This window comes from Centroberyx affinis, unplaced genomic scaffold, assembly GCF_046629955.1.
Source record: "Centroberyx affinis isolate AG114_WGS23_722 - 3 ecotype Tasmania unplaced genomic scaffold, CSIRO-AGI_Caff_v1 ptg006000l_1, whole genome shotgun sequence".
Lineage (NCBI taxonomy): Eukaryota > Metazoa > Chordata > Actinopteri > Beryciformes > Berycidae > Centroberyx > Centroberyx affinis.
This window is the reverse complement of record NW_027283051.1, coordinates 110,391-122,518: the sequence shown is the minus strand read 5'-3', so window position 1 is coordinate 122,518 and position 12,128 is coordinate 110,391. Positions and strand designations below refer to the sequence as shown.

Sequence of the window (12,128 nt, the reverse complement as noted above, 5' to 3'; positions counted from 1 at the left end):
CTTACATAATTAGCAGTATTAGTGGTGGTTTTTGGTAAACTTTTATGTGGTCTAAGTTGTGTGTCTTTGTACTATAATATGATATAATTTGCTGCAATGTGGTCAGCTGTTGTGCCATCAAAAGTGTGTTTTAGTATATATTGTAATACATCTTTATCGCTGAAATGAACTGTCGCGCCGTCGGAGAAGTGTGTGAACTGGGTTTGCCTCTCTCCGTGTCTCCGCAGGACGGGAAAGCGGAGCTGCGGCCTCGCCTCTGCCACGTGAAGAAGGGCTCGAGCGGCTACGGCTTCAACCTGCACAGCGAGAAGTCCAAGCCGGGCCAGTACATCCGAGCCGTGGACGAGGACTCCCCGGCCCAGAGAGCCGGCCTGAAGCCACAGGACAAGATCGTCCAGGTACACACACACACACACACACTCACTCACTGACCCCCCTCCCCCCTCCCCCACACATACACACTCATTCATGCGTTTCCCCGATTGGTGAGAGTGCTGCTCAGCTGTGTGTGTGTGTGTGTGTGTGTGTATGTATTTGTGTTTGTATGTGAGTCAGCTGTAATCCTATTACATCAGGGGCCGAGTGGGAAACTGCAATCACAAGCGGTATTAGGTAATGGAGAGTGTGCATCTGTGTTTGCGTGCAGGTGTGCTCGGCTGTGTGTGTGTGTGTGTGTGTGTGTGTGTGGCATCAGGGGTATTTTGCAGTGTTTGTTTGAAGGGGAAGTGGGCCTTTCATCCCGGGTTGTGTTGTCGCGGAGCGGCCCCTCAGGCCAATGTCGTACGTAACAGGACCGGAGTTAATCCACTTACCGCGTCTCTGGGGTGAATTACAGACTGGTCAGACAGTCTGCAGAGCCGTTCCCACCGGCGGGGCGGAGGAACGGTGCCGTTGAAATAGTCCCACCGAAGCCAGCACCATAATACTGCAACTGTATCCAGATTTAGGTCTGAGCCTCTTGAAGTTTTAAGGGGTTTCAGACAGGGACTTTGTTACATTCTCTGGGGAGTTTTACCAAACTTCTTTCACGCATTCGTTGCATTAGATGGTGGTTTTCAGCTGTTTTTGACCACCGGATGTCCGACTGTAATGGAAACCAGACTTTGCTCCTTTTAAAGCTTTTCTTAGCTGAAAAACAACATGAACAAACGAGGAGGAAATCACATTTTTAGCTCATGGAAGCATTCTGAGCAGTTTTATATCAAGGCCAGGGAGGGAACCCTGTCTGAAGCACAGCCGAATGTAGGAACACACAGACGTATATATATATATAGGCACCGCACATGTATAAGGGCGCTGTTGTCCAGTGCCAGGAGTGTGGGAGTCGGCGAGAGAGATTCCTGACGGGATCCCCACCTCGGATTTTCCTCCCACAGGAATTCCTCGGCAACCGGTCTCCCCGAATGCTCGATTAGTTCCAACTCTGGGAGCGCACGCGGCCGAAAAGGCTTTCCCAGATACCACACCTTGTAATGACAGCGTTCCCAGACATTTTCCATCATATCTACCATTACTCTTCCTTTGTCAGTGAGGGGTTACAGATGTGTGTTAGCTTGGTGATGCATGGTGAAAGGAGATAGAGATGGAGATGTCTCCTTCAACTCCAAAGTATGGGGTGGGATATAATGGTTAGTTTTTAGATAAATAAGCTTCAATCTGATATTTAGAGAGGGTGATAACCAAAGTAACAACTTATTTTTTGATTAGTGACTGATTGAAATAGTAATGTATTATACTACTTAATAATGCGTTGAGGTGCCCCACCCAATATTCTCACCACTAATAATAAAGTATAATAAAGTAAAATAATAAAGTAGGCTATATCAAATCAGACTAAAGCAAGTATTTTCATCTCTCTTTTTCCTTTTCCTTTTCCTTCTCCTCCTCTTTTCTCCTCTCCTCTCCTCTTTTCTCCTCTCCTCTCATCTCCTCTCCTCTTCCCGCCTCTCCTTTCCTCTCCCTCTTCTCTTCCCTTCTCTTCTCTTCTCTTCTCCTCTCCTCTCCTCTCCCCTCCTCTCCTCTCCTTTCCCCTCCCATCTTCTCTTCTCCTCTCCACTTTTCTCCTCTCCTCTCCTCTCTTCTCTTCTCCTCCTCTCCCCTCTTCTCCTCCTCCTCCTCTCCCCCTCTCCTCCTCTCCCCTGTTCTCCTCCTCCTCTCCCCTCTCCTCCTCCTCCTCCCCTCTCCTCCTCCTCCTCCTCCTCCTCCTCCTCCTCCTCCTCCTCCTCCTGCAGGTGAACAGTATGTCGGTGCTGGGCATGCAGCACTCGGAGGTGGTGGCGGCCATCAAGGCCGGAGGGGACGAGACCAGCCTGCTGGTCGTCGACCCCGAGACCGACAACTTCTTCAAGAGCTGCAACACCGTGCCCACCGAGGACCACCTCACCGGTACCAACACACACACACACACACACACACACACAGTACTATCTTATCCGATCTGCCACTTGGAAAGGATCCAGTTCAGCTACACCAAGGGTCTGTTGTATCATGCAGTCTCAACCATGGGTTAGGTATGGCAGGGTGTGGAACTTAAGCTGAAGTGAGTTCAACTTTGATCATGTAGTTATCATTATAATAGAGTGCAAAGATCAAGCAAAAATCAGCAGAAATCTGTGTGGAAGCATATCTAAACAAGCACATAATTCATGATAAGCTGCAACCAGATGGGTGCAGGTTTCCTTATTAGGCCTTAGTTACTAATAAGGATGTTCATGAATAGGCCTAATCAATGACCTCTTTATTAGGCCTATTCTTGACTGTAACATACATCAAACTAACAGAATATCAAATGTTATCAAACTAAAAGATTAATTTTGATTTAGATGAACTGAGCCTTTTCTGTCTTCTTTTTCCCCTGTAGGACCTCTTCCTGAGCCTGTGTCCAATAGAGCATCAGAGGAGGACGAGGTGAGGACTTGTGTGTGTGTGTGTGTGTGTGTGTGTGTGTGTGCGTGTGTGTGCGTGTGTGTGTTTGCATTAGCGTGCAGGTGTTTGCCTTTTCTGCCCATACGAGCGCCCATACCTAGAACTGCATAAGAATTACTGCTGCTGAAAGTGTCTTAACGGTGTGGCAGGGTGATTCACTGACACTCGTGATAGATCTATTTGACCGTTTTTTTACCCACACAGCTACACACACACACACACACACACACACACCGCAGCATAGCAGATAGCGGCCCAGGAAAAGCCCCGCTGATCCTCTCTGGACATTCCTGGTTGCAGATTAGGAGTTCTGGACAGTGTTGCGTGTTGCTCTGGCTGTCGTCACGTGCTGATAGCTTTCCTGTAAAAAGGAGTGTAAAACGCATAGATACTGCACAGATACAGACCAGAGTTCGACCGATATGGGTTGTGGGAGGCCGATACTGACACCGATATTTCATATTAATATTAAATATCTTTAAATTTGACCGTTTTCATGCCTGTACAACAGTGTTTCCCCCTGGAGTTTTGTGGAAAAGGCCCTGAAACAGCATGTAGGCCATCATGGGACACTAAAACTCTCATTTCAGTAATATTAAAACATATTCATACATGTGGAATCTGATCAAAATGTGTCAGTAGAATCAGATCATAGACAACCAGTGCAGTATTGATCAGTTCTACAGTAAATAGGCCAATATCGGCCCCATATATCGGTCTAATCCAAACACAGGCACAGAAGGGAGAGTTTATCAAAAGTAAACACACTCCTCTAGGAAGGAACAGCACCCCCCCACCCCCACCCCCCCTTCCTCCACACACACATGCAGGCACACTAGTGACACCATGGGAAAAGTGGATTGGCCCCCCCGGTGACATTGCCGCTGACCCCTCGCCATGGCAACGGGAGCAACGGACAGTGGGCCAGTGTCTCTCTCTCTTTCTCTCTCTCTCTCTCTCTCTCTCTCCCTCTCTCTCCGTGGCCTGGAGGATCATGGGATTGAGGTGGCTGTAATTCCCAGGGCGTGTGGGGGATTATGCTAATGAGGTGACTAACGAGGGGCCTATTCGCGTTCTCGCACATGCGGACACGCACAGCGGCGAGCGCAATCACCCGGTTTAGTTATTCATTCGCAATTACGTAACAGCGCACTCGCCATAAACGTTCACAGGGACCTCTGACCGGTGTGTGTGTGTGTGTGTGTGTGTGTGTGTGCTCTCTTATCAGCTGAGCCACGCCATAAAAGCAGATGGCCTCTAATTTACCCACACATACAATACTGTGAGACTCTTGGCTGATTGAAGCTTCATGCTAGAAACTGTAAAAAATACTCATGTCATTTTCTATAGAGACCTCACATGACATGTTTTTTTTTCATTTTATTTAGTGTTCTGTCACATGTGCAAAAAAGCTCAACTCCTGCAAGCAGACCTGTGTCAAGCCAGCCACAATAACAAATAGCACTTCTGGTGGAAACCTTCAAAATAAAACCCTCCATTGAGGAACATACTGTACATTTCAGTGTGTTTTGGGAGAAAAGTGAGGTAAGTTTTGAGTGCAGAGGAACTAAAGAATGTAGGAATCTGTAGTAAACAAAAATACAGTCGCCGTTGTTTTGCAAAACATCCTTTTCAGAGCGTTAAAGGCCTTTCGCAAAGCAGCTAGGAAATGTTGCCGGAGGGCTTTTTCTGTTCTGAGCGTGCAGCATATTACAGCGTTTGTCCAAAGCCACTTACAGTGCCATGAGTTTATTTTTAGAACAAGCAGCTGCTTGGAAATTGGTTGCGGATTGCGTTTGTATACAAACGGAGTCACGCCGGGTAATATGGATTAGGACACTGCAGTGCAAGAATGTGGAAATGATCAGGGATGATTTTTTTTTTTTTTTTTAGCTGCATGTTAATGTTTCAACAATTTTTTCCGTTCTGGACGCTGATTAGTGCTGATGCTGTTTAGCGTTAATAAGTGAGTGATGAGAATGCTTGATTAAAGAGTAACTCCACTCTAAAACTTTTTTTTTTTTTTGGAGTTGTAAACCGCTGCAAAGTGCTGAGTGGATCTGCCTGTCAGCATGAATACCAGACCTCAAACTGAGTGGACAGGCTTTATACTGGTGTCTCCTGCCCCCTAGTGGACAACATGATGCAGTCCACCATATATGTCAAGTGAAAAGTGTGTGTTTTGGTGTGTTCTGCAGGTGAACGGTAAGGCAGCAGTAGAGGTGCAGCCCAAAGTGTCTGTGAGCCCGTCGACCTCCAGTGCCTCCTCCAATGCATCGCTCCCAAGAGCCACCGCCAGCACCCCACCACCAGAGGTACAATATATATACGCATGGGTGTGTGTGTGTGAAAGAGAGAGTGTGTGTGTGTGGTGTTTGGGTGGGGACTGGTCAGGCTTTTGTTATCAGGGCCATATCAGTTGCTAAAACAATTTTTTATAAACTTGTTTATATAACATTTTTCATGTGACATCTTTTATACTGTTATCTTTATTACATATATACATGGTAATTATTTTTTTTATCTTGTGCGCTACTGCTACTACTATTATTATTACCATTAACTGCTACTACTACTATTAATAACAATTGCATTCTGATTTACTGTACAGATGCACAACATTTTCAAATCGCAGCTGGCCCATACACACATTGGTGTGATTAAGAGTTAATAACAAACTAAAAGTTAATAACAAACTAAATGTATTTTTCTATTTGAAAATCGTCTTCATAAATATATCATTTTATATGTATATATCAGGGTTCTCATTGCTGGAATATGTATCTGGAATTTATCCTGTATTCCAGACAGGAAAAGTCAGGGAATTTGATAAATTCTTTGGTCATTAATTATTTTTAATTAATTTTAATTTTACAAATGGGTCATTTTACAGGAATACAGCAGAATGTATTTCACAACTTGTTTCACACATTCCTGGCATTAAATGATGGTTTTCAGCTGTTTTGTACATTATATTATGTATTCTATAAAAAAAAATGATATCATGGAAGCGCTCCAACTTAGTCATGGAAAGTCGTGGAAAACTCCAGAAAGTTTACATGAGGGCCTCAGTACGATACATATTGTGACTGTGTGTGTGTGTGTGTGTGTGTGTCCAGATGGAGCCGGCCCGGGAGGCGGAGGGCGGCCTGGCGCTGGGCATGTCGCTGGCCCAGGCCAGGGAGCGAGCCCACCAGAAGCGAGTGACCAAGAAAGCCCCGCCCATGGACTGGAGCAAGAGGAATGAACTGTTCAGCAACTTATAAACAACATCAACAAACAACAACAACATCTCCTCTGTTCTCCCTCCAGCAGAGAGCCGGGAAATGACCTCCCTCCCTCTCCCTCTCCCTCTCCCTCTCCCTCTCCCTCTCCCTCTCTCTCTCCTCTGTCTATCCGTCTCTTGTCTTCAGTTTCCGGTTCATACTTTTACACAACGTGTTCAATTCATTTAGAACGTCTAATGTGAAACAGTGTTATTTTGCTGATTTTAATTTCATTGTTTTAATTTAGGATTCAACCACTGTTCCTCTTTGTTTTTAAGAACAGTTGCAATGTCACTCCGTAGGAATGAGCGCTAATATATTAAGAATGTTTGAAGTAAAGATGGAAAAAGAGAAGAAATATAGCGATGTACAGTTTCTTTTAGGAAAAGGACAATGCAAGGAATAATGGGGCATAGGGAAAATAATGAGTTATTGGCAGATTTTTGATAATAAAGTTGTAAACGGTGTCTTTAAATACAGTCAGCTTTTGATTTCTGCAATCGAAGTGATTGCTTGCAACAGCAACTAGTTTTAAGGAATATGTATTTGCTTCTATAGTCAGCATCTATGAATGAACAATCACATGAGAGAATATTCTCAGCATCCGACTACCTGTGATTTAAGCTGCAGTACAGAATAAGCCTTCACTGCCAACACATCAATCCATGACAATCTTTTTTTTTTCTCTTCTGTAAACACAAACCCTCAGAGCGAACGTGTCCTCATGATTTATCTGTTTTAAGAAAAATGACAAAGAGATTATTTTTTTTCATATGTATCTTTTGTTAGATTTGTACATACAGTAAATGATTTGAGAGGAAATTTTATTTTGACTGACACGAGAAAAAGTGAAAATCCTCAGTTGTTTTGATCGTGTTGATGGACGCAGAGTTGCACCAGTTGATCCGAGCGTCATCTGGACTTGAACTTGATGTGGAAATATACGCTGTACTGGTGTTGGCTTTGTGTTGCAGAATGTATTGATGAGGATTAACAAATATAACGTTTGGATCAAATGAAGTTAATGTTCTGAGAGTCTGTTTTGTAATATAATAATAATAATAATGATAATAATGATAATAATAATAATAATAATAATAATAAACTTTATTTATATAGCACCTTTCAAAACAAAGTTACAAAGTGCTTCACAAGACAAAATAAAAATGGTGGACAACAATAGTAAAAACAATTTTAAAACAGTTTAACGGTTATACAACATAGGAGCAAAAGAGCTACATATGAGGAGTATAATAAGTAAAATAAAAGATTATAAAATAATTAAAATAATCAATAAAATAAGGGACAGGAGAATGACTTTGTATAAAAATAATGTAGAATTTATGTAGACTCTTTTGGCTCAGACATGAGTAGAGAGAGTTACAATAGTCCAAACGAGAGGAAATAAAAGCATGTATTACAGTCTCTAGATTCCTCCTGGATAAAATTGAACTGATCTTGGACAGTCTCCTGAGCTGCAAAAAACAAGACTGGACAACTGTGTTAACATGCTTGTTCAAGCTGAGGTGGTTATCAAAGGTGACACCAAGATTTTTGCCGTTTTGGCCTATATTTTGGGACAGAGAGCCCAGATGTTTTGAGGTATGAGGGTCAGCTGTGCCAGGGCCAATAATAATTACCTCAGTTTTGTCAATATTTAGCTGCAGAAAGTTCTGGGCCATCCAGCATTTGAGGTCAAAGATGCAGTCGTTGAGTGTATTAATTTGATAAAAAATTATTTTGGGTTAAAAGAGAGGTACAATTGAGTGTCATCTGCATAGGAATGGAAGCTCACATTATGCCTGCGGATGACATGCCCCAGGGGTAACATGTAAATAGAGAACAAGAGTGGTCCAAGGACACACCCCTGAGTTACCCCGCAGGTCATCTTCACAGAGGATGACCATGACTTGCCAATGGCTACACTAAAAAATGTATCTCGTAAATAAGAATAAAACCATTTTAAAACTGAACCAGACATGCCAACCCAGTGTTGGAGACGTTCCAATAAAATAGAATGATCACTTACCACTTAGATCTAGCAGAACTAAAACTGTAGATTTTCCAGCATCAGCGGCAAGCAGCAGATCATTGATCACTTTAAGGAGAGCAGTCTCTGTGCTGTGGCTTGCCCTAAATCCCGACTGGAATGTCTCAAAGAGTCCGTTTCTGTTTAAAAAAAAAAGCAGTCAATTGTTCAGCAACAACTTTTTCTAAAACCTTGGAGAGAAAGGGCAGTTTGGAAATTGGTCTAAAATTATCCAGGGAATTAGGGCCTAAAGAGGGTTTTTTCAGAAGGAGTTGAACAATTGCATTCTTAAAATAAGCAGGGACATAACCAGACAGTAGTGACATGTTAATTATGGAGAGAATAAATGGGCTGACAGATCCATATACCTCTTTTAAAAATCTCACAGGCAGGATGTCGAGAGCACACGAAGAGGGCTTCATTTTATTGATCACCTCAGTGAGAGTGTCAATAGATATTGTGTCAAAGGACTCAAAGAGGACAGTAGTTTTAAAAGAGATTGTTGTGTCCTGAGCAGGAGGGGGAATGTTCATGCTGATGCTAGAGACTTTGCTGACAAAGAACGTTAAAAATTCTTCACATTTCTCAGGGGAGGAGTCCATATTGACACTTGGAAGGTTAATTACATTGAATAAAGTCCTGGAGTTGTATCAGTTCTTTTCGATAAGGTCCGAAAAATACCGTGCTCTAGCATTTTTAACCTCTGTATTAAAATTTCTCATGGAGTCTCTTAAAATGTCAAGGTGCACTGTTGGTTTAGAAGCTTTCCACTTCCGCTCTGCCCTACGACAGTCCCTTTTTAGGGCACGTATGCTGTCAGTTATCCATGGCAGGGAAACTTTAGAGGGTTTTCTCTGCTTAAATGGTGCAATTTGGTCCAAGATCTGGGCGCAAGTATTATTAAAATTATTAAGGACTGTATCAACATCTTGACTTGAGCCAATGTCAACTGAGGAAGACAGGAGAGCATCTGTGAATTTGGCCGCAGAGGAAGTATTAAAAATGCGAGAGCATAAAGGGTTTGGCTTATTATTGGACAGAATATTTTGGATCACAGATGTGAACATTATGCATTTGTAGTCAGAGACACTAACATCTTTGCATAGTATATTGCCTATTGAAATACCATGTGAAAGGACAAGATCAAGGGTGTGGCCCTTGTTGTGAGTAGGCCCTGTGACAATTCTACTTAGGTTAAAAGTCTCAACAATGTTTAAAAACTCTATGGCTAAAGATTATCAGGACAGCGAACATGTATGTTAAAATCTCCCACAATCAGAACTCATAGTTGTCATAGTTTGGCATTACAATCGAGAGGAGTTCAGAGAACTGTTCAAGAAAGCCAGACACAGATTTAGGGGGTCTGTAGATTAAAATGCACAGAGTTTTAAGGTTCCCTCTAATAGTGAAACAATGACTCAAAAGATGAAAAGTCACCCAAGGAGATGAGTGAGCAATTAAATTCGTTATTAAAAACAACTGAAAGTCCTCCCCCTCTACCAGATAACCTGGGACAGTTGAAAAAGGAGAAGTTGGGGGGGGGGGGGGGGGGGGGGGGGGGGGGTGAGGATTCTATCAGGGGGACAGTCACCAATATTAAGCCAGGTTTCTGATATCATAAAAAAGTTAATTTTGTTAGAGATGATAAAATCCTGGCAAATAAAAGATTTGTTGGAGAGGGACCTTATATTGAGCAGACCAAAGTTTACAGAGTAGCCAAAAGTAGGAGTTGGATTTATAGTAATTGGCTGTAGTTGAATTTGGCGAGGTAGCTACAGCAATAATAATATTATTATTACATTATTATTATTACAGCAATAATAATATTATTGCTGTAGCTACCTCGCCAAATTCAACTACATAAATTACTAAGATTACAGAACAATTCCAGAAACCCAAATAATATTATTATTTGGGTTTCTGGAATTGTTCTGTAATCTTGTCCTATACTGTGATCTCTGACTGATAATTGGAATTATGGGCATTGAGAGCATCTGGGCACAAGGGGGAGGTAGTGAGTCTATGCCTGGATGAGATGATGGCAGCGGTGCGGGGAAGAAGTCAGCTTGCAATTGCCTACTTGGCTATCTGGACATGTAGCAGGGGATAGTCAGACGTATCTTATCTTTTTTAAAATAAACGTATCATCATACAGACCCCGCAATCAGGTGATTATATTTAAGCAGCCTATATCAATGATCATTTTACTATTTTCAGCAACTGACAAAAACAAATAATAAAAAAATCACACATTTTTGGACCACCCTGTGAGTTGGTTCAGTCGAACCCGTCGCTGATCGTTTGCCACAGCATGCTTTGGCTGTCAATCACAGTCTGTCAATGAATCCACACAGGAGTCTGTTACAAAGGTAAGAAACATGCCATTTAGCTTAACTTGATCATTGACTGAAAATAGAACATAGGAAAAGATAGGCTAGCGTATGTTGAATGAACCTGCTTGGCCCACTGACTCCAGCCAAACTTTAAACTAGCTAAAAGTAGGATTGTACTGTCGCCGAAATGCGAACCGATTGCGAGTCAACGTTAGCTAACTTTGCCAATCAAACATGTTTAATAAATACCGTCACACACACATGATAGACGGTGAATTAACAGTGTTATGAGTCAGTGTTTAATTCGGCGTGTATCTGATCCCCCAACCAGCACTTATTTAAGTGAGAAATCGAATTTTTGAAACGGTTCGCCTCTCATTCCCACGGTCTTCTCCCACTAAAATAGCGCAGAGCTAACCAACAGAGGCTGGTAGCGAGGTGAGGCGACAAAATCCCAAATGTAAAGTTTGTACGGAAATGCAGTTTATCTTTATGGATTATATTGATGCCAAATTGACAAGAAGACTGTCTACATATGACGCCTTTTATCTTGTGTTTCTAGAGTTATGTGTTTTTACGGACACGTAAGGAATTGATAATATGTCATATTTCTTAAAGGGAGTTTGGCGTAATATTTTCCCCGGAGAGCGCAGGGAGCTTCAGTTTAATTCAAACTACTAATATGTATATTTTTTATGTACGTTTTTGTCACCACTACAGAAACTCTAGGTAACTACTAATGTATGATAAGGTTGTCTGACGTTGACTGCTGTTAGTTATTAGTTTGATTAATGGTTTAATAATGTGTGTTTGTATTGATTACTGACGTGGCTAATCAGGCTAATTATCAGCTAATTGTACTCAGTTTGGCTGTTTATTGACTTAATCCAAGAGGTTAGGTGGTGTAGAAATGCAGGAAATTTGTTTTAAATTACAATTTCTTTTCTGGGGGAGGACCCCCAGACCCCCTGCCAATTGTGTATCTTTCCAAGTTTTCTCCTCCATTTTAAAACATAACCAGGCGCCCATGGTAGAGCTGACTGGGGCTTTGGGTTTAGCCCCGAGCCGGAGCCAGGGGACCTCAGGGACGGAGACTGGAGCAGGAACAGGAACAGAAGCCGCGGCCAGAGCAGGAGCAGCGTCAGCTGGCCAGGGAACAGTGGCATCCATCTCTTCAGCACTAGTGGCGGTGGCTTGTGCCGGGCCGAAGATGACGGTGTCCATGAGCTTCTCAGCCGTCTGGATGTGGTAGAGCGTGGAGATTCTTCCTTCCAACTCTGCAGTCTTATCAGCAAGACGGACGCAACTGACACAGTCGGATGGGGAGGTGAGTGCAGCCATGGGTTATAGGTGGGGTGGCGACACGGGCCCAACAAGCCCATGGGTGTTCCAAATAAGCCCACTTCATGATTTGTTGATAAATAAATATATATTTAAAAAATCTTAACAATACAAACTTGTTCTATTCAAAATCTGTAATCTCTTAGCTCTCAATAGCTATTTTCATTTTGTCTCCACTCCTATCCTATGGCCTGTAAATGGCATTTGAAATAGGCGTGACCAGCCTTTTTGCTG

The 12,128-nt window shown here is 42.6% G+C and overlaps 1 protein-coding gene across 1 annotated transcript; it reads left to right on the top strand.

The window, feature by feature from the left end:
• The first annotated feature begins 164 nt into the window (after positions 1-164).
• LOC139668048 (Na(+)/H(+) exchange regulatory cofactor NHE-RF1-like) lies at positions 165-7,198 on the top strand. Its single transcript, XM_071547524.1, has 5 exons — positions 165-398; positions 2,232-2,385; positions 2,861-2,907; positions 5,124-5,240; positions 6,045-7,198. The coding sequence occupies exons 1-5, from the start codon at positions 165-167 to the stop codon at positions 6,189-6,191; spliced, it is 699 nt and encodes a 232-aa protein (XP_071403625.1). The 3' UTR covers positions 6,192-7,198.
• Positions 7,199-12,128: the final 4,930 nt, after the last annotated feature.